Raw genomic sequence first — 22,502 nt, 5'->3', positions numbered from 1 at the left:
GCCACTCCCTCCATCTAATGGACAACATGGTGATGGGAAAGGATCAATTAATATACCTCACATCCTAAACCAGGTGTCACCCTACCATTTAATTATGGGTATCCAGCCTGGTGATGGAGAGGGATGAATTAATGAACCTCACATCCGAACCCAGGTGTCGCTTTGTCACTCAACCCTTGTTAGGCAACATGATTATTAGAAGAAGCCATTGAATGTGGTTCTATCCCACTAGGGAAGAGAGGGATAAATATCTCCCCTTAAATATCTTTATCCCTCCTTCTCCCCCTATAAATACCCAGCACCCACATTAGGACATGGGTAATAAACATTCTCACCTTGAAAACCCTATATCCATTCTCTCCACCTTACAACTATTTCTGACTTAACCATCGGAGTTCGCTCCTATTTTGACAGCTGTTCAAAGTGTGCAAGTCTTCGACAAAAAGCACTTCACCTAGGAGATCAGGTATAAGCCTAGTCCTCAACCCAAGTACAGGCCTAGTCGTCAACCCAAGTACAGGCCATACAATACACGAGAAGGATACGCGTTTACAGGGAGGAAGAGAGAACTGCTAGAGAGAGAGAGAGAGAGAGAGAGAGAGAGCTCTTAGAGAGAAAAGGATAAGTGAGAAAAAGTGTTAAGTAGGCAAGAAGTATGTATACAATACACGAGAAGGATACGCGCGTTTACAGGGAGGAAGAGATAACTGCGAGAGAGAGAGAGAGAGAGAGAGAGAGAGAGAGAGAGAGAGAGAGAGAGCTTAGAGAGAAAAGGATAAGTGAGAAAAAGTGTTAAGTAGGCAATAAATATGTATTTATAAGTTACATTTGCAAAATGTGTGGGTAAAAATGGCATTTATAGATTAAATACATACTTATTGCCCACTTTACACTTTTTCTCACTTTTCATTAGGTTAGGCTAGACGTTGGCTGTATCCCGCTTCCTCTATTAATTTTGTTAGGTGGGGGACCTCAAAACGATGCTCGATGCTCGATGCTCAATAGAAAACAGAGAGTTAAAAAAGCATTTCTCTTTTCTGCTTTCTTCTCTGTCAAATTCTCAATTATTTCTGCCTTCTGGCACCAAATCCTCTCTCTTCTGTAAAGAGGTCTCTTACTTTCATTCATTCTATAAAACCCCAAATTAGCGATCAAATACGAACGGATCATATATACCAAGTGACGATATAAGAACAATAATAAACGAAAATGGTGTCGGCGACGAAGGAGATGGTGGCTTACTGCTTCGACACTCTCCTTGCTCACTACAACAGCGAAGAACCTCCTGCCCCAGCCTTCGATGAGGGCCAACAGTACTCTATCTCTCCCCCTCTTTTTGTCTCTATCTCACAACCATACCACAAATACGCATGTTGATTTTATCAGTTTAATTAAACTAACTATTTCTAGAAATTGTGATGATGGCATGGTGTTTTTCTATTTTAAAGATTTTTATTATTATTTATGATTTATGATTTTTCATGTGATTGTTGAAGTTTAAGTTAGCTCACCCATGCATTATTTGGGTAATCTTCTGTATTGGCATTCAAAACAACTTTTATAGGGATGGGTTAATAAGTTATAAGTGTGGTGTTGGGAGGCCACCTATGAACCCTCCTTGTTTAAAATCAGTCCTAGTTAAAAAGGGATAGGATATACATTTAGTTCCATTTTTGGTTGAGATCCGTTCTGATTATGAGAATGAACTTGTCTGGCTGTACTTTAGATTTTTAAACATAAACGAGGATTGCTACAGGTGCAAGCATCTTCAATTTGTTGACCAATGGTTTCCTTGTAAGAGTGGATGAAATGCATCATAAATGTAAATATCTAATGTGAGGATGACCTGCAGTCCAAAAATTAGTTTATTAACTTGTCTCTGAACACACAACACAATAGACCCATCCATATGTATGTACAATCCGTAAGTTCTCTAGATTTAAGCCACTGAAAGAAAGCAATGTTGGTTGCAGATAATGCATTGGTAATTGAAACAGTCCAGTCATGATTGAATAGTCCGTCAGTGACTGAAATATAAAGTAAGAAAGGTAATAAATTAGAAAACAAGAGGTCCTATGCACTACAGTTGTACTTGAACTAAAGTTGAGAAAGTAATATAATATGAGAGAAAAGGCATCTGGTTGCAAGAATATGAAGCTTTCTACGCTCCCAATATAGGCTATTATGACAGAATTTAAAAGACCAGCACACAATGGCTTAAAACATCACCAAACGTCAAAAAAATCCGCACATCTGGATTTGAGAAAAACTGTATATATATTGATGTATGTCTTAAAAAGCAGAACCTTGATACTATTGACTTTCTCATCTGATATTAACAATGCCTTGGTCTCAGTCCATTGTTTGTTACTTGGAAGAAAGTGGTGAATGGTAGTGAGACTCGTTTGCGTGGATGTATTGGAACACTAGAAGCTCGTAGCTTGATGAATGGATTCAAGGACTATGCTCTAAACAGGTATTACAACAGATCTTGTACTTTACATCTTGACCATTTCTGTACCATATGCAGTCACATGTACGCGCAGTAATGTGTCTACATGTTTTCTATGTCTTCCTTTGTTATTTCAGATAAGTCTTTGACAGTGTGTGCATATGTGATATTTATATGTGTGTGCATTGTTTGTGGATGCTTGTGCATTTTTAATTTTATGTTTTCAAGGCAGGTAACTCCAAATTTTGTAAATCATGAATGATGTATCTGAATTCATACTTTATTTTTGCAAAAGCAGATTGTTCAATATGAACTATGAGGATACCATGTTTGTGTTTGTCTGTGCGTGCACATCTATGCGCCTATGGATTGAAGAGAAGTGCAATGGATAGATGGGCCAGAAATTTAGTTGGGATGGACCATATGTAGTGCCATTTAGCAAATTAGCGAAGGGCACATCAAAAGGATGGTCAAGTTTGTTACCTTGATGCCATCAGATTTAGTTATTAATTATTTCCTTCCCTTCTTATAGAACTAATCATTAAGCTAATCATTAAGGATTATCATTTATACCTTGCTACGCTTAGTTGTTAAAGAAGAGGAAGTTCATGCATGCAATCTTGGTTGCGTGATCCACATTCTTGATCTTCTTGGTATGGTCATACCACATTCTTGATGTTCCACAAGTGTTCTTGATACCTCCGTCTGATAAACCTCTCAAGGGTGTGATGATGGGCATCACTTCTTGGTTTTTATCCACAAAAAAAAGAAAAAAATGAAACTAGAGATTGGGCGCAAAGTATATTTGGTGCAGCTAAGTAATGGATGCACCTTGCTTTTGGAAGTGATAGTGCGCGTGCAGCAAGTACTAGGAATTTTCTCTATGCTCGCTGCATTTGGTTTTTTTTTTTTGTTTTTTTTTTTTTTGTTTGTTTGTTTGTTTGTTTTTTTTTTTTTTTTCTAGAGGGAGAGTTTCAGTTATAAGACCACTCCTTTTCAAAGGTGCCTTAATGTCTGCTTACTCAGACTAGGAGACTAGAAGGATAACTCTTATCCTAGTCTAATTAGACATATCCATTTTCCCCATTAGGATTACATAAGGGCGTATTTGTTTAATCTAGATCAGATATATAAACGAGCAAAGGCACAAGCAATGCCACACCATGCCTAGCTGATATTGGCATGTTGAGGGCCCTAATCCTTGCAACTTATGGTATTGTGTCCCAACTCCTGGTTGGAGGTACAAAATCTTTCCCTCGCATACTTCCAAACTAAAATTAATGCTCCTTTACCTGGTTTAAACTGCTCTTTTTTTTATTTTATGTTATTTGTTATTTTCCTCAACTAATGCAGTGTCTTCTTTTCTGTTTTGTTTTTTTTTTTTTTTGGGTGTATTATATAGTCATTTGGTCCTCCTTGTTAATGTTCTGCAGTGCTTTGAAGGACCGTAGGTTCCCCCCAATACAACTGAAGGAATTACCTTATTTGGAATGTACAGTTTCCATTCTGACTGATTATGAAACTGCTAGCCACTACCTTGATTGGGAGGTATGTTCAAGTTCTTTATTGGGATATTTGTTAGGATTATTCTGTGTATCTAGTTTATTATGCTTTGCAGCGATCCACTGCATGCATCGATTTCTTGTCCCCGATACTGAATAGGCGATTTCAATAATCTCTGTGTGAAATTTACCTGGGGTACGACAAGTGTGACTATATGTTCCTTTTAGCTTCTAACATATTGCAGAGATTGTTAATAGTAAAATGCCAAATTTCACTTTTGGTCCCCATAATTTGAGTTGAGTTGCAATAAGGTCCATTTACTTTCAGTGTTTTCTATGTTGGAACTGTAATTCAAGATGCATCCACAATTACATCTTTTGCCTTGGCAGAAGTGGCATGTGCTGGTCACGTGTGGGAGCATTATTTCAGCCGTTTTGCTTGTTACAGTATTAAAAAATTAAAAATCATTTAATCACTATTTCCCTTATTTTCAAACCGTTAGAATGCTGGCCTCTCTTCTAGTGGCGGATCTAGGATTGTAACCTCATAGGGTCATAGAGTAAAAGTGTCAAAATTTCTTCAAAAATAAAATATACGAAAAAACAGAAATATAATACTTCCATTCATAATTCATGGAAAAACTATCAATACAAATTACAATTGCCAATATCTCATCTAACTCAATCGGTCTTGCTCTTGCACTTGAACTACTTGGATTAGACAAATTATCAATAGGTAATTTTCTCTAAAAGTATCGTTCCATAATTCTACATATTAATTAATTTAATCAATCAATTATAAACTGATTAATTTGAATAACAATATCAATCAATATAAACTCTAATCCAGTTATCCAAATAATAAAATTAATCAATAAATTCTAATCCATAAAAAACAGTACAAATAACAATCAATATAAACTCTAATCTGAATAACAAAATCGATCAATTCCCCTCCCCTCTAGTTTAGACTATCGCTTGTACTTGAAAAAAAAAAATCAAACAATATCAATATCATACCAATAAATTCTAATTCATTACATATAACAGTTTCATTAAAATTATAATTCCTTAGCCCAATAAATTCTTATTCATTACATTTATCCTCCTACTCACTTGATTTAGGCTAGATTTTAGAACATTAATTTAGGATTTATCAATTTCTTTAAGATTATAAAGGATATATCAATTAGGGGAAGGGGTTTGGGAGGGTTAACTATCAGGTGGGGGTTGGAATGGGCAAATGATAGGTCTGTTTTTTATATATTTTTTTAAGGCTTGGCCCAAAACAGTGTCGTTTGGGCCAGGTCATTTAAAAAAAAAAAAAAGCCTTGGCCAAAAGGACCTCTGTTTTCCAGGTTGTTTAAAAAAATTAGAACTAAAGCTGCTGCACACGAAGCAGCTTCTTCTTCTCCATGGGGTTGCTCCCATGGTTGCCAAGGGCAAAACCAAGGAGCTCCAACCAATACCCAGGGTTGCCATGGGTCGTCTGCCCCATTGACCCATGATTGCTCCACAATTGTTCTCTTCACCCCATTGACCTGTTAAAATAACAAATGACTTGATTCACCCGTTGAAAATTTTAAAAACTAAAGAAAAAAATTAATTACAAATTAAAAAAAGGGAGTTTCACTAAAACACCAAAAATGGGGGCTGAAATTATAAAAAAACCCAACACCCAAAACACTTTATAAACACACCCAAAACCCATCATTACACACACTCAAAACTCATTTATAAACACACCCAAAAAATATACAATTGTTTATTTTGGGGTTGATTTTGGGTGCGTTTCTATGTTTAAATAGTGCTTGGGTTTTTTTATAAATACATGTCTAGAATTGGGTTTATTTATAAATTTGTATAAAAAAAAATCTGAAAAAAAAAAATCAACCAAAGAAGAGTTGGGGTAGTGGAGAAGGGAAGAAAAAAGAATAAGGAAAGATATATATAATTACAAAATTATCATATTCTTAACGGGTGATAACGGGTATTCGCGAATTCACACGACATGACTTGTTAGCTTAACACGTCCACCCATTTTCAACGCGACCCATTAAGCCCCAACTCAAATACTTATTTTTTTCATGTGAATTCGTTTCGTGTACAATATTGCAAGGTCTACAAAAGACCTTACGCCAAATATAGGTCTAAATTGTATGTTGTATTACTTTCTATCCCAAGTTTTCTGTTTTATTTTTTAAAATTAATGTTGAATTTTTTAGCATTTTCAAAAGTAATAAGACTGAAATACTGTTACATGGTATGTTTCTTCTCAAAATATATATATATATATATGTTACATGTGACAAGCAATTCCATTAAGTAAATACACAGAATTATGGGTGCCTCCTTGAAATTGCAATGGTTAGCAATCTACAATGGCAAATTGGAACTATAAGGACCTTAGTGGAACTTGGACCAAACTACAAGGACCAAAAGTGATATTTGCTGTACTTTTAGATGGGTCAACCACATATGGATGGACAGTTATTCTCTCATTCGGATGTCTGCATGTTAGTATCGTGCAGATGCCATTGTAAACAGGGAAGAAAGCAGGGAGGCATAGTAGATAATTCATGGCGTCCGCACGATAATTACATCCAGACATCTGTATAGGAGAATTTCTATATGGATGGATATTTAATTATATAGATTAATTTTGTCATATATATGACAGGTAGATTAACGATCAGATGCTAAATATTGTAGCATGTATGAGAAGCACTTGTGATTTACTCTTTGAAAGAATTTCCAAAGTTTGGCTTGCCCTCTGAATTAATAATTATTGCAGATTGGAAAACATGGTATAATTATTGAGTTCACTGATCCTGAATATAGTACAAGGCGCAGCGCCACATACTTACCTGAGATTGCTGCACATGAAGGTAATTCTTCCCATTTATTATTAGCCAAACACAGGGTTTTTTAAAATGCATGCGCAAAAAGTAAGTGTAATAGCCTTTTTTATTATTATTTTGAGAGAAGAGTAATAGGTTTGAAAATCTGGCGGTGTACCTTTGACGCTGACCGTGAGTTTAAGATATTAAGGATTTAGAGCTTTGGATTTGGGTTTCAGGAAGCCTAGATACCACATTGAAAACCTAAACCCGAAACAGATTCCAAACAATAGAAAAATAACAGATGAAGTTAGCTGTGAATGCAACTCAATTACAGTTGTTTGATGGTCATGCAATCACAATTGGGTTTGTGAAAAAATACATTACAAATAATCAACGCTATGAAAGGCCTTATGGCACAAAATGATTCTGTCTGCTAATTGTAAACTTAAACAATTTTTCTACGTATGCTATGCCAAAAAACGAAAATGGGTTCATTGTACCACCGGAACTGAAAGTCTGTTCTATAGAAAAAAAAATTTCATCCTGAGGGGTTGAGTAGTAAATCAGTTATTGGTCATGCAGTCACCTATTTCCTAATTTTTAATTTTTAATTTTTAATTTGCGGTTTCATGGTTTCTGTTGTTGCTCATCCACTAATTATTTAAAATTAGTAAGTCTAAAGAGTTTAAGAAGTTATAATGTACATATTTTTGCCAGGTATTATAACAGAGTCGGGTGAGCTGAAATTTGAAAATATGTTTTGTAAACAAACGCTCTTCTTTGAATACTTTCATTTTGAACATAAGGTGCCATTTACAGCTAGGTTTCTTATGCACTTGAGGCAAGCTATGCGATTTGGGTTTTAGTGGACCATTAATCCAAATTTTCTGTGCAATTTTATGTTTGGCTAAAATTTTGTTTCTTATTCTGGTCTGCTTCGGTTTCAGCTTGGACAAAAATAGAAGCAATTGACTCATTGATGCGGAAAGCTGGTTATAATGGCACCATCACTGAATCACTTCGGAAACGTATAAAATTGACCCGCTACCAGAGCACCTTATGTACAATGCACCACAGTGACTATGTTTCCTATGTTAAGGCAACCAGAGGCGAAGCTCCGTCTATTATTGGCGCTAAACCAGGCAGTCATTGACTTCAAAAATGCATTTTCTAAGTTAAAAAAGGTGCTTCTGTCTGACCAAAAGAAACCTTGGTGGGAATGCATTTGTTTGTTGTTTCAGTCCAGACTGCAATAATGGTGACCTTAAATATAATTCTTCAAATTCATTTGATTTTGAAGAAAGAAACCAAAGTCCACTTTTGAACTTGGGTTTCTCAGATTGCAATTCACATCATTCACGTTTAAATTCTTGTAAAATATTGTGACTCAATTTCTCTGTAATGCTTATCAACTGCATTTATGTCGCCTTCTGTCTGGTTACAAATGATAATTAATGCTCTTGTAAGTTAATTAGTAATCATCTGAATATTTTCAGACCAGAAGGCAGACTCCTAGAGTTAGCTTAGATGGGGTACATTTTTCACCGTCATCATAAATTAGAATATCAGTAGTGCAATGCAGGTTGTGAGGTCGGAAGGTGACCTCCGCTTGTTTGCAGCTTGTGAGGTCGGTGGCCGCCCATGGTGACAAGCGCCACTTTCTTAACCTTTGCTTGTTTCATATTGGAATGCAAGAATTTTTTGGAATTGTGCAATGCTAGCTATTTTTGTTGCGGACCATGCCCTCTTGGCTCCTCCCTACTTGTCCTCATTGTACCGATATTATCCTCAACCTCACCAACTAAGTCTCGGGGGACATCAGGTGGAGCTGTTCTCTAGGCCGAATGCTTATGCTCGGAATTTTGGTCTGGTAATCGTTGGATTAAATTTAAAACATTAACTCGTTTTGATGACCTGACTAACACGCCTTTCAAAAGTTGACATTTGTTAGTGCAAAACCTCTGGATACTTTACTTAATTCATAGCAGAATCACAAAGGCCATCTATAGAAGTGTCGTGGACAAAGTGTTGCAGAAGCTTACTGCATGGAAAGGAAAGTTGCTAAGTTTGCCTGGCGGAGCTACGCTAATCCAATCTGTGGCTGCTTCTATCCCATTGTATAGTATGCAAACCGTTAAGATGCCTATAAGTACCTGTGATGAGTTGGATAAAATTGATAGTAACTTTTTGTGGGGCAGCAATGGTGACAACTTGAGAATCTACCTTGTCAATTGGGGTTTTGTCCGTATAAGTAAGAAGAAAGCTGGTCTTGGCCTTAAGCATACGGCTCTTATGAACCAATCTATGTTGGCCAAGGTTGGATGGAGACTATTGCAACAAAAAGATAACGTTTGGTCCGATGCTTTACTAAAAAATACCTACAAGGGAATAGCTCGAGCATCATCAGGAATGGAAGGCCTATGTCTTCTTCCCCCTACCCTACATGGCGTGCTATTGAACATGGTGTTGACATCTTGAAAAATGGAGTGAAAATTAGAGTGGGCGACGGGTTGCACACCCTCTTGGACTGATTATTGGTTTGGTGATGGCCCTCTGATTCAGAGTGTTGAATGAAGGTAAACTGCAGTTGAAAGTTGTTGACTACCTTGCTCATGGAACTTGGGATCTTCATAAGTTAAAGGAAGACTTACCCCTTGAGATGGTTGCCCATATCATTTGTGTCCCTGCTGGGTTATGTTGTAAACCTGACTTACCTGTTTGGAAACATACTTCTAATGGTTCTTTTAGTGTCAAATCTGCTTACAGAGCTAATTGTGGGGACTTTTCCAGTATGGATGTTAGCTAGGCCTTTATCTGGACTTTAAAGGCTCCCCCTAAGATTAAGTATTTTCTTTGGTACTCCATCAAGATCGGATATTAATTAGAGAGTTTCACTAAAACATCCAAAATGGAGGTTGAAATTATAAAAAAACCCAACACCCAAAACACTTTATAAACACACCCAAAACTCATCATTACACATACTCAAAACCCATTTATAAACACACCCAAAAAGTTGACTTGGGGGTTGATTTTGGGTGTGTTTTTATGTTTAAATAGTGCTTGGGTTTTTTTATAAATACATGTCTAGAATTGGGTTTATTTATAAATTTGTATATTAATTAATGAACAAAGAGTCAGGCGAAGGATGACTCTGCATGCAAATTGTGACATTTGTGATGTCCCTGTGGAGAATGTGGATCATATTGTCAGGAATTGTTTAATGGCTTCTCTTATTTGGCGCCAATCCTCCTTGCCTGTAAGTCTGAACTTGTCGCAGGATGACAACTTGATTACGTGGGCTGGAAAAAATTTAGGGAAATGACCTCCACTACCACCCATTTGTTAATATTAACTAAAAATACCACCCCTTCTCAATTTTTGTAAAACTATAACCTATAAATATAAAATTATTGTCCACTTATTGCTGATTTATCACAAGTTCATAAATTTTGGTCTCTCTTAGCTCACTCAGCTCTCTCTCTCTCTCTCTCTCTCTCTCTCTCTCTCTTTGTGGCACAGCTCTCTTTCTCTTTGGTATAGGTCTATCGCAGCTCTGTCTCTCTTGGCTCTCTCTCTCTGTAGCACAACTCTCTATCTCTGTCTTTGCTCTCTTTCTCATACCGCAGCTCTTTCTCTCTCTAGCTTCGTTATGTCTCTTTCTCCCCATATTCGGTCTTGCTCTCTGTTTGGAATCGCGAACCCCTCCCTTTAGGTATGTCTTCTGAATAGCTGCTTGCAACCGTGAAGCTATAGTGGATTGCCGACCTCGAAAAGGTAGGGTTGATGGTTATTTTCTTTTAATATCAGTGGGATTATGTGAAATGGGTTACATTTTGATTGTTTGGGTCTGTGTGAAATTGGTTTTGGCTTTAATTGCTTTGGGTTAGGTTTTGTTGAATATCCATGCTCATTCATCTGGGTTTGTACCAATTGCACTTAGATTGGTCTGGATATGTGAATCTTGAAACTTGGGATTTTCCATTTGATGTAGTAGATCTGTATGGTGTGATTCTGATGTGTTACACCAGTGTTCCTCTTATTTTACTGTCGTATTGTTGTTATGTTGCTGTTATATTGCTGTTATATTGCTAATGTATTGTATGGTTATTGTGGTTATATTGTGTTAATGAATTGTTGTTTTGTCATGGTCAGAAATGGAGACAATTGTTATTCTCGTGTGCTACAATGGAAAATGGGTTACCTCGAAGAAGATGTGCAAATACGAAGGGGGTGACTCAAAAGGCTTAATAGTTCCACGGACCATCAAATTTGCTGAACTGTTGGACCGTGTGCATCATATTGTAATACAAACAGCAGGGAAGACAAGGTTTGCTTAAAATTCTCAGTTTTGGTGGCCTCAAATGAGTGGAAGCACATAAAGATTGAGGATGATGATGATGTCAATTTTTTTATGAAGTACAATTCTGAGGTAACACCTTCAAAACTAGCTCCATTACTCGTGAGTATAGAAGATAAAGGACTCACAAATGATGTAGTGGATAGTATGCATATCACGACAAATAGTAGTCGGATGGGTCGTTCTTCAGTTGCCATTGTTGAAAGCAATGAAGTAAGTTGGAATAATACAAATGGCACTGATGTGGGAGGTGAAGTAGGGACAGATGTTATGGATATGATTGATTTTAGCGAGGTGGAGGACATGCATGGTGGTGATAATGGTACTGAAAGAAATGAAGTGTCAGTGTACTCTGCCCCTCCTATTTTGGGCTGCTTGAACACATCTGCCCAACTGCCAATAATGCATTTAGGAGGAGAATCTGAACCCATTCGTGAACATTATTGGAAACAAATAGGTGAATAGAACCGGTACAATGAAGCCGGTGTAAATGATGGAGAAGCATATTTGGATAGCGGGTGTTCGCGAAGTGATTGGAATTGGAAAATTACAGTTGGGCAAATTTTCGAAAGTAAGAAAGCATTGTTGACGGAGTTACAGTTGACGGCAATAAGAGGCCACTTTGAATTTAAGGTGCAAATCTCCTGCAGAAAGAGGTTGCTTGTGGTTTGTTGTCAACGTCCATGCCCATGGTGGGTCCGAGCATCGAGATTTGGAGAATACAGCTTCATGATTGTGAGGTGTACAACTATCCATGAATGGGATTTGAGGTTCATAAGTGACAACCATCGTCAAGCAACCGCAACACTTGTAGCCACTTCATGTAAAAGGAAGTTGAAGGATTCTCGGAAAATATACACACCAAGTGACATTATGAGAGATGTGAAACACAACTTTGGTTTAAGAATCCATTATTCGAAAGCTTGGAAAGCAAGGGAGTTAGCTCTATTGTCCATTAGAGGATCAGCGGAGGAGGCATATTATATTCTTCCAGCTTATTGCTATGAATTGGAGCTTATGAATCCCGGCACAAAAACACACATCCAAACTGATGAGAACAATCACTTTGTGTATTTATTTATGGCGGTTGGCGCATGTATTAGAGGGTTTTGTTCTTCCATGCGCCCAGTGATAGCTGTGGATGCCACTAATTTAAAATCCAAGTACAAGGGTGTTATGTTTGTAGCAAATGCATTCAATGGTAATCGAAATATATATCCTCTTGCTTTTGGGATCGGGGATTTGGAGACGGATGCATCATGGCATTGGTTTTTCACTAAACTTCATGAAGCCATTGGTGAGTGTCCCAATCTTGTTATTATTTCTGATCGAAAGTGTTAGCATACAGAATGTGTGGAACAAAGTTTTTCCAACTGCGCAACATGACATATGCTTTTATCATATGAAGGGGAACATGAAACGCACTTGCAAGTTGAAAAAGCGTGATCCAATACTTATGCACTTTGAGCAGGCTGCGAAATCTTATTCCATTGCTGAATTTGATTGTCATTTTCGCAAGATCAAGCGAAAGGAACATGTTGCTCAATATCTTGAAGAGACAGGGTTACATAAGTGGTCTAGAGCTCACATGGATGGACGCCGCTACAATGTAATGACAACAAATATTGCGGAGTCAATCAACGCAGTACTTAGGTTTGCAAGGACACTGCCAGTGGTTTATTTGATAGGGGAAATTATGAATCTCCTTGTCAAATGGTTCACCGAACGTCGTGAGTTGGCTTTGAAGTGTACAACAACATTGTGCCCCAATTTTGGAGATTTTTGGAGAGAAGAAATTGAGAAACAGGTTGGAGGATGCTGCAAGGATGAATGTGGTTAAAGTAAATAATGCACAGTTTAATGTTTTGGACGGTGATATGGATGGCCTTGTAGATTTGACGAACAACACTTGCAGTTGTAGAAAGTTTCAGCTTGAGCAGCTACCTTGCAAGCATGTAGTTGCAGTTTGCCGCTTCTTGAAAGTAAATGTATACTCAAAGGCTTCTCGGTATTACACTCGGAAAACCTGGATGGATGCTTATTCGGATAGCATCTACCCAATACACCTCACGGAATGTGGGATATTCCAAGATGTTCGAAGTCAAGTTGTGCTGCCTCCCATTGCAACGGTCATACCAGTGCATTTAAAGAAGATAAGAATTCTCGCAAGGAGAGGGCACCATTAGAGCATTTCCAGCAAGGGGCCTTGGGGAGGGTGGGGAAAATGTTGTTTCCAAAGAACACGATCTGCCAGGCAAGGTGTGGGCCCCAGCAAAAAATTTGCCTGGCTAGCCCTTTTGGAGGTCCAGCCGAGTAACAAAACTCGCTTTGGGCGTCGATCGCTATTTAAATTTTTAACGTTGGCGCGTAACGCACGCGCCAACCTTAAAAATTTGACGCGCTTCGATGACTCGCCAACGGGTCTATTCCACATGGCGCATTCTCGAGCTGTGTTGCACGCGCCAACCTTAAAAATTTGACGCGCCACTACGATGACCCGCCAACGGGTCTATTCCACGTGGCGCATTCTCGAGCCGTCCGATCGCTTTATTCCAAATCCAACAAGAGCCATTTTTCGCGAATAAAAATGAAAAAAATCGAAACTTCCACCCAACGGCTCTCTTCCACGTGGCGATGCTCGGGCGCTCTGATTCAATTCTTCCAAAGAATCCAACGGCAATTGCTGCTCCAAAAAAAAGAAAAAAATCGAAAAAAATTTGAAAAAATACCCAAAAAATACTGATTTTTTTTCCTATAAATACCAACAAATACCAATCACTTTTAACACCAACTCTTCATACATTTTCTTCTCATTCTACCATTATTCACTTTGTAGTCAATATTTTTTTCACTTTGAAGTTGAATTTTTCTATAAAAATTTATGGGTTCTTCTAGTGAAACCGGAGGGGCATGGAGTGTCATGGAAGATGTTAGCTTGTGTGAGTCTTGGCTCCACATTAGTCATTGTCCCGTAACGGGCAATGAGATGAAATTCTGTCATATGTGGAAAAAAATTCATCAGGATTTTTGTGAAAGGGTAATTGGTTCAACCCGTACAGATCAGGCACTATCTAGTAGGTGGAAAATTCTTAACAAAGAGTTGGCGAAATGGAGGGATGTCTTGGCAAAGGCGATGGACAACCATAGAAGCGGGGAAAACCTTACCAGTGAGGTAAATAATTTTTGTTTTATTAATTTCTATGTCTTATTTAAGTTTATTTAAATATTTCTTGCAATTTATATATTTTGTTAATATTTCTTGTATTTCCAATATTAATATGAATGTTTGTTGCAATATTTTAATTTTATTTTTGATTTCTAATAAATTGTTAAAGTTTCTTGTATTTCCATTATTATTTTTTTATACTTGTTGCATTGCCAATAATTTTTATACAAATTTATAAATAAACCCAATTCTAGACATGTATTTATAAAAAAACCCAAACACTATTTAAACATAGAAACACACCCAAAATCAACCCCAAAGTCAACTTTTTGGGTGTGTTTATAAATGGGTTTTGAGTGTGTGTAATTATGGGTTTTGGGTGTGTTTATATGTTTAAATAGTGCTTGGGTTTTTTTATAATTTCAACCCTCATTTTGGGTGTTTTAGTGAAACTCCCTAATTTTTAAAGTTTCTTGCATTTTCATTTTTTTTATAGACTATACAAGCACAAATGTTTTTTGGTGCTACTGGGCAAGGAAAAAAAAGTTTCAACCATACCCATTGTTGGGAGGTGGTGAAGAATTGTAAGAAATTCCAAATTATTCCAACGGGTCCGACGGTAGTCTTAAACGAGATGCCACTCCATGAGACACCGGCAACCGCTTCGCCTATGGATTCCCCGATGAGTCAAGACTCACCTATCGAAAAGGAGCCGAGGCCTATTGGGAGGAAGGCAGCGAAGGCGAAGAGAGGGAGTAATTCTACCAAGTCATCATCTAAATTTTTGGAGGAACTTTCAAAGATGCAAGCCATGAGAATTGAAATGGACATGCAACAACAAGAGCACGATAGGGCAATTGATGTAGAAAATGCAAAAGAAAGGGAGTATGCAAGCCAAGAAAGGGAGTATGCACGCCAAGAAAAGATTGAAAATAAGGATCGGGAAACAATGGCCATGGATACAACCCATATGTCCCCTGAAACGAAACAATATTGGAAGCTAGAACGAAGGGATGTTATGAGACGAAGACTTTTTCGTGACGATGGACCTAGCAACACGGATTGGTTAAATGATCAAAACAATTAAGTTAGTTTGCTTGCCTTTCATTTCATTGTACCATTAAATTAGTTTGCTTGCCTTTCATTTCATTGTTTTTTTTTTGTTTAAAAAATTGGTGGTAATTCATGTATTTTATGTTATGAGTTGTATTGATTTTCTTGTAGTGAATGAAGAAAATATTCAACAAAATTCCTTTTTATTCAAAACATTCTATACATAAAAAGCAAACAACAACCAAAGCATAAAAAATAAACAAACCACAACAAAAGCATAACTAAAAATACAACATAAACATAATGCACTAAAAAAACATCTTCACTTGACTTCATTGACCTTCATTGCCCTTCACCGCCCACAAATGTTCCATCAAGTCAACTTGACGGTGTTCGTGAATATACGACGATTGCATCTCCGTGTAGCGCTCAATCATACGATGCATGAAAGTACCGTCTCTAACCAACGGATCATGCTGCACTGGTTCTCCATTTGGCCCCATAGGTTTTTCATAAATTCGTGTTAAGGTCGTGTTCATGGGATCTGGCTCATACACTTCATCAACATCGTAATCATACTCATCTTCCATAATCATGTTGTGGAGGATGATACAAGTCATCATTATACTTCTGAGCACCTCCTTGTCAAATAGACGCACCGCGCCCCTGATAATAGCCCACCAAGCTTGAAGGATACCAAAGCACCTCTCCACATCTTTTCTGTACCCCTCTTGATAGGCAGCAAAAAAAATTTCCTTCTGGGATCGGGGATGTGGAATTGATTTCACAAATGTTGTCCATCTCTGGTAGATACCATCAGCTAGATAATACCCGTTCTGATACACGGTATTATTGACTTGATATGTGATATTTGGGCATTCACCTCTCAAAATATCATTGAACACCGGGGATTGACCCAGGACGTTCAAATCATTTTGAGAGGCAACTCCAAAGAAGGCGTGCCAAACCTGTATCAAAACCGCAACCGCTTCGAGGATGGTGCTTTTCGCCCTTTCCGATTACCATAATCCCCTTGCCAAGCAGATGGACAATTTTTCCATTGACAGTGCATGCATCAATGCTACCAATCATTCCAGAAATCCACGAGACTCAGCTTTTTGTAGAAGCCGTTGTGTCCCGGCGAGGTCTGCGCAGTAGTCCATGGTGTACAGATTTTCCACTGCATCACAAAATCGCACCAAGCTCTCCAAAATAGTGGACTTCCCCATTCGGGCAATCTCATCCACCTGATCAGCAGATGACCCATACGCCAACATTCGTATCACAGCTGTGAACTTTTGCTCGGGAAGCAGCCCCAAATCTCCAGCACAATTTTTCTTTTGAACAAAGTAGTCATCATAATTGCAAATATCATGCATGACTTTATTGAACAAATGGGGTTGCATTCTATATCTTGCTCGAAAATGAACATCAGAGTACAGAGATTGTAGGATAAAATCATCTTCCAGAAGATTCTTACCCCGAGAATGTCTATGTCTATCCACATTCGATGCCCGGCCTTCTCGTGAACCACGACGGCTCTGGTTTTCTTCATCCATCAAAGCAACGGCCACACCAAGTTGCTCATCTAGTTCTCTCTGCGCCCTTTTGCTTGCAGCTCTTCTGCGCATTCTTGCTCATCTTTCTCGCTCTTGCCTATCCAAAACATCTTCCATGTCTGACATTGACAATGGAGAATGAAATCTAAAATCTAAGAAATGAAATCTAAAATATGAGAAATGAAGATGTAGAGAAGATATGGTGTGGGAGGTATGAGCTGAGCCTCTGGTTTTATAGAAAAATTTAGACAGATAGAGATGACACGTGGCGCAATTTTAGAGGATGAAAATCTTATCTGAAATTTGAAATTCAAATGAAATTTGGAATTGGAAATGTATCTGGAATTTGAATTTCGAAATGTATCTGAAATTCAAATTTTGAATTTATCTCAAATTTGAATTTTGAAATGTATCTGAAATTTGAAATTTATCTGAAATTTGAAACCGAAAATCTTATCCGATATGAATAGTATTGACACGTAGGAACCCAAAAATCTTATCCGAAAATATTATCCAAATTAATTGTTTAAATAAACAAAGTTGTGAAAAAAACAAAAAAATGAATAGTAATTGCCATGGCAAGGGGCTAACTGCTGGAAACACACATTTGGGGAGCTAGGCAGCCACTATTCATGTGAATAGTAACTGCCATAGGGCTCCCCTTGCCATGGTGGAAGTGCTCTTAGAAGAAAGTGCTCAAGGTGTGGTTCCACAGGCCACAATAAAAGCACCTGTAAAAACACTATTCCATTGCGCAATGTATCTTAGATAATATGATTTCTGTTGCTTTGGTAGGTCATGTAAACTTTACTTTTATTTGTGGTGGGTTTCGTGTTATGTTGAATGGGAATTCTTTTACATATGCATAATTTGGGTTGCATTGCTACAGCATGCTGCGTCCAGATTGCCATTATATTGTTTTATTGTACTGGTATTACTTCCAGATTGCTATTATAATTTGAGTACGAAATTAAAGGGCTTGGAATGTAATTCCAAATGGATCCAAAACATTAAAGTTCTTAGAATTCCTTTATTACATAGTTACCGTGATACTCCGACTATACCTTCTTTTGTGATTACAAATTCGGCCGATGCATAGGCCAGATGTGGGGCAAATACAAGGTGAAATGTCCTATGTGTTTGACTACATATCGTTGTTGAAGGAGCATTACAAATGTTAACCCCAATAGATTGCTCATGTCTTGCCAAGAACACTCTTGAATTTATGCAATGTGCCCAAGCCAGTCCCAAAGCTAGATTCACCCGTCTACCTGATGTGTCCAGGGACTCCAAGTTTCCCAACCTCACCCCATTCACTCCATCATGTGGCCCAATAAAATCCACCACTTGGTTGGTGACAACCACCGCCAACCCAAACTTATTTGCTAAACCCTTCAATGTCCCAGATATGTTGAAGAACATTTCAGACTACCGTTTGAAATCTGCCGGGTTGTCTGATCTGTGATCGGAACAATGCAGCAATGGAGTCAATGACAGTGAGTTTCACTGGTAGGCAGGTGTGATCAATGGCAATAAATGCTTCTAGGTCTCCAAGGACATGGATGAGTTGTTGAGCATCATGAACACCACAAACATATATGTCCTCCAATGGCTCCAACCTTATTAAGTTGGGGTACGATGCATGATAAAGGTTGCCTAGTTGTTGCAATCGACGAAATTAGAAGCTGAATTCTGCGAATATGTAGACGGATGAGCCCCCTAGTCCGCCATGTGAGGGTGGGAGCTGAGCTCGTAGCGTAAGTTGGAGACAAAGCTGCGTCTTCCGGGAACCACTCTCCCTACCAATTCTGCTCTGGAGTTGCAGGGTATCCCACCCCCCAAGCAGTCATCTAGTATTGGGCATCCAATGGATAATTTAGGGGTTGAAAGAGGAAGGAGCATGAGGTTTTGGGGTGTCATGTTTCTGTAATTTAGGGGGGGATGTGATGGTGCTACAAGGCATGCATTATATATATAGAGTTCATTTTGAAGGTCTATAATGTAGGCCATATGTCTTTTAAGAGATGTATAATTCATCCTTTTTCCAGGTTGTAATTACTTTTTTTTTTTTTTTGTATTTTTGTATTTTTTTGGACCAAATAATTTTAAAAACATTCGATGCAGTACGTATTGTAATATGATCATATTGTAACCCTATCACTACTATATTGCACACTTATTGACATAATATTGCCACTATACGCATGTTTATTGTATAGTTATTGCTGCTATATCGCCACTCAACTGGACACCGATAAACTGTATACGCACAAATACAAAAAGAGGCATCATCATTCCATAAAATCCTATTTCCAAACTTACATAATACAACAACAGGCCACCCCATCGTTACATATTACAAAAAGAGGGGACGTCATAGTTCCATTTCCCTGCTATTGACAAATTCGAAGTTGCATACTCTTCAAGTGCGGCGACTACGACCCATGAAATTCATGACCTCAGCCACAGTGATGTTGGCCCAGTTTCCTGCTGGATCCACTATTTTTGCAAACTTACGAAAGAGTTCGAATCCGCTTTCCACTTCTTGTTGCTTCAACTTGGCCATTTCTTCTGATTCCTTGAATACCATAATTGCAGTGGCAGGGGCAATTTCAATTTTTCCTTTCATTGCCTTTATATGTAGGAGATGCATGCGGGCATGATAACGAGAGCGAATTGTGCGGTTTTTTATGACACCCCATCCAGCTTGGCCCTCCACAATTTTTGAAACTATGTCAGCATGGAGCTTTTTTCAAAACATGGTATTGCCTCGACATTGCTGCATGCCATGGACCAAGTCTGCAGTGAGTGAATTGGGTGACTCGCCTTCTGTTTCAGTCTTCCCTCCTTCAGTAATTGAAAGCGTTGGGTTTGGTGTGAGGTTATGGTCCATGGTCTTCGATATTTATTGTAGGCTGGTGGACGACTTAATTGGAAATAAAGGCGTCTACTTCATCTGGGAGTGAAATCAATGGGGAAGGTAATGGCTGCAGTTAATGTGATGGAAGTTTTAATTTCAAACATCTGGGTTGATTAATCTAGGCAGGCTTTAATGACCTGGAGTAACTGAGAGAGTTATTGGCGGGAGAGATTAGGGGGAGTAATTGGCGGGAGGGATTGGCGGGAGTCTTAGGCGGGATAGTATTGGGCGGGAGTTATTACCCAGTTGACTATATGCCTTTTTGTAATATTTTTCTATTTTGGATGTTCCGAACTTGGTAATTTTCCCATTATGTAATTCAAATCAAGGATTTGCCTATTTGCCTAATTGACCAACTCATTCAAATTGACCAATATGGTTATTGTCTTATTTCTCATTTCAGCAATCTCAATTCGTTTCCATTTTTCCATTTTTCATATTTTCCTATTTTCCATTTGTCATCCAAATTTTCATTATTTTTGCCTATTTTTCCTATTTCCTATTTTAGTATTTTGCAATTTCCCAAGTTTCCTTTTATACTATTTCCAATTTTCCAATTTTTCAATGTTCCTATTTTCCGATTATGTAATTCAAAAAAGTTGCTTACTTTGCCTAATTGAGAAAGTAATTAAAATTGTCCAATATGGTAATTGTTTTATTTCCCATTTCCACAATTTCAATTCGTTTCCAATTTGCCTATTTTCCAAGTGTTCTTTTTTCCTAATTCCTATTTCGAATTTTCGAATTTTCCTTTTTTCCAATTTTCATGTTTTCATCCTTTCCTTTTTTTTCCTTTTTCCTATTTTCCAAGTTTCCTTTCGTTCAATTTCCAATTTTCCAATTTTTCAAGGGTCTTTATTTTCCAATTACCCAATTTTCGAAGTGTCGTTTTTGGCTTTTTCCAAATTTTCAAGTGTCCTTTTATCCAATTTCCTAGTTTCCTGTTTCCAATTTTCCTTTTTTCCTATTTCCACTTTTCCAATTTTCCAAGTTTCCTTATTTCCCATTTTCCAAGTTTCCACTTTTGCTAATTTGCTATTTTGCTATGTTCCAATTTTCTTTTCTGAAATTCGCAATAAATGCTTAGTTACATAGTCCTACTTTGGGTTCAAATCCACAATTTCCAATTTCCCATTAAGGTTTGCTTTTAACCGTTTGTCAGCCCATTTTATTGTTGTTAATGTAATGCTCTACTGCTGTAAATTACAGCCAATGAGTTAATGGTCTAGTTTGCAATCCCATCAATTGATTGCACCACCTAAATACCCAATATACTTCATATCAATTCCTCCATATAACTCAACCTTCCCATAAATAATTGCAACTTAGCCAACTTCTTCAACCTCAGAAAGGTAATGAGTCGTACTCAAATGCAAACTTTCAGTCTCCAGTTGTGAATTGTCCCCATCAATAGTTCAAGATGTTGGATGTACGCCCTCCAAACGAGCATGGCAGTTTCCCGGGGGACCAGCCATGGCATGTGCCATTCCCATCTCCACCTCCGACTCCCAATCATGATCCCACTTCATCTGGAAGTGAGGCTGAGAGCAATGATCCGCTTGACAAAATCTCTGCCGTCAAGCACGACCTCCAATATTTGTCTAAGGCAACAGATTGGTGGGAGACTAAATGTGATATTCATGGCCAAGTTATGGGAAACTTGGCCAACAAGTTGAACAAAGCATATGCTGGAGAAGTGAAGCAAACTCTAAAAGCAAACAGTCGGAGCAAAGAGTTAGAGTCGTTGAAGTTGAAATTGGAAGGAGAAAGAAAAATGCTGTCGAAAAATTCACAAAATCTGAAGAATATAACCATGAAATGGTTGAATGTTTCAACAACGGCTTTGAAATGTTTCGAGATTATGCTTCGGTCATCTCACCAGACTACAATTGAAGTGAAATTGATGTAGCTGGTGTCTGGCAGGTGCTAAATATGGGTGCTGAGGGAATGGCTCATCATAGCCTCGTGCATGCAGCGAGGAGAAAGCACAAAGACATGGATCTTTTCATGGACCTGTAGTAAGGGTGAGTGCTGCTGCAGTTCATCTCAACCGAGTACATGGATCTTTTGGTGCCTTCATTTTTCCTTCACGGAATACGATTGTTAAGGTTCGGAGGCGATTTGGTTTGCATGTGTAAAATGTAGTCTGTAATGGATGTGTGTGTATTGTATGTAGATTCACTTAATATTGCTGTTATATTGCATGTATATTGCTTAATATTGCCTTTGTATTGTATACATAGTGTATGTATATTGCCACCCTATATGAAGTATATTGTGATAATATGGCTATGGTTTTGTACTTATATTGCTCTAATATTGCCTCTACAGTGAAGTATATTGGCCTCATATTGCTATTACATCGTATGTCGATGGCATTTGGTCTAATAACAGTCTCCACTTCGCTCAAAGTAATCCTGAATTCAAATATCACGGACACGACAATTGTTATCCATCCTTATATTACCATGAATTGATGTTTACCTTTCAAATGATAGTTGGAGTTGCACATCGATTCATTTTCAAAAGGAAAGTAATTCTCTCCCTCAATGAATCGTCCTTCAAAATAAGGCAGTTATGAAATATTGGGTACAAAAATGCACGAGCCACAGTAAATTAATTGGGCTCAAACCACATATTACAAAAC

At 37.9% G+C, this 22,502-nt stretch overlaps 2 protein-coding genes and 3 pseudogenes across 2 annotated transcripts; 4 read left to right on the top strand and 1 right to left on the bottom strand.

The window, feature by feature from the left end:
* Positions 1 to 955: 955 nt before the first annotated feature.
* On the top strand, positions 956 to 8,222 carry LOC103342994 (AMMECR1 family). Its single transcript, XM_008246667.2, has 5 exons — positions 956 to 1,313; positions 2,357 to 2,476; positions 3,886 to 4,000; positions 6,749 to 6,842; positions 7,745 to 8,222. The coding sequence occupies exons 1-5, from the start codon at positions 1,210 to 1,212 to the stop codon at positions 7,948 to 7,950; spliced, it is 639 nt and encodes a 212-aa protein (XP_008244889.1). The 5' UTR covers positions 956 to 1,209; the 3' UTR covers positions 7,951 to 8,222.
* Positions 8,223 to 10,954: 2,732 nt separating this feature from the next.
* LOC148916861 (uncharacterized) lies at positions 10,955 to 11,622 on the top strand (annotated as a pseudogene).
* Positions 11,623 to 12,030: 408 nt separating this feature from the next.
* LOC148916860 (uncharacterized) lies at positions 12,031 to 13,343 on the top strand. The gene is made up of 3 exons (XM_089052306.1): positions 12,031 to 12,471; positions 12,566 to 12,832; positions 12,936 to 13,343. Exons 1-3 carry the CDS (start codon positions 12,031 to 12,033, stop codon positions 13,341 to 13,343), a joined length of 1,116 nt encoding a protein of 371 aa, XP_088908432.1.
* Positions 13,344 to 17,957: 4,614 nt separating this feature from the next.
* On the bottom strand, positions 17,958 to 18,855 carry LOC107881920 (DNA repair protein XRCC3 homolog pseudogene; annotated as a pseudogene).
* A 2,420-nt stretch (positions 18,856 to 21,275) lies between these two features.
* On the top strand, positions 21,276 to 21,874 carry LOC148916859 (uncharacterized; annotated as a pseudogene).
* Positions 21,875 to 22,502: the final 628 nt, after the last annotated feature.

This window comes from Prunus mume, linkage group LG5, assembly GCF_029339155.1.
Source record: "Prunus mume cultivar Tortuosa linkage group LG5, ASM2933915v1, whole genome shotgun sequence".
Lineage (NCBI taxonomy): Eukaryota > Viridiplantae > Streptophyta > Magnoliopsida > Rosales > Rosaceae > Prunus > Prunus mume.
This window is presented reverse-complemented; position numbering and strand designations above follow the sequence as displayed.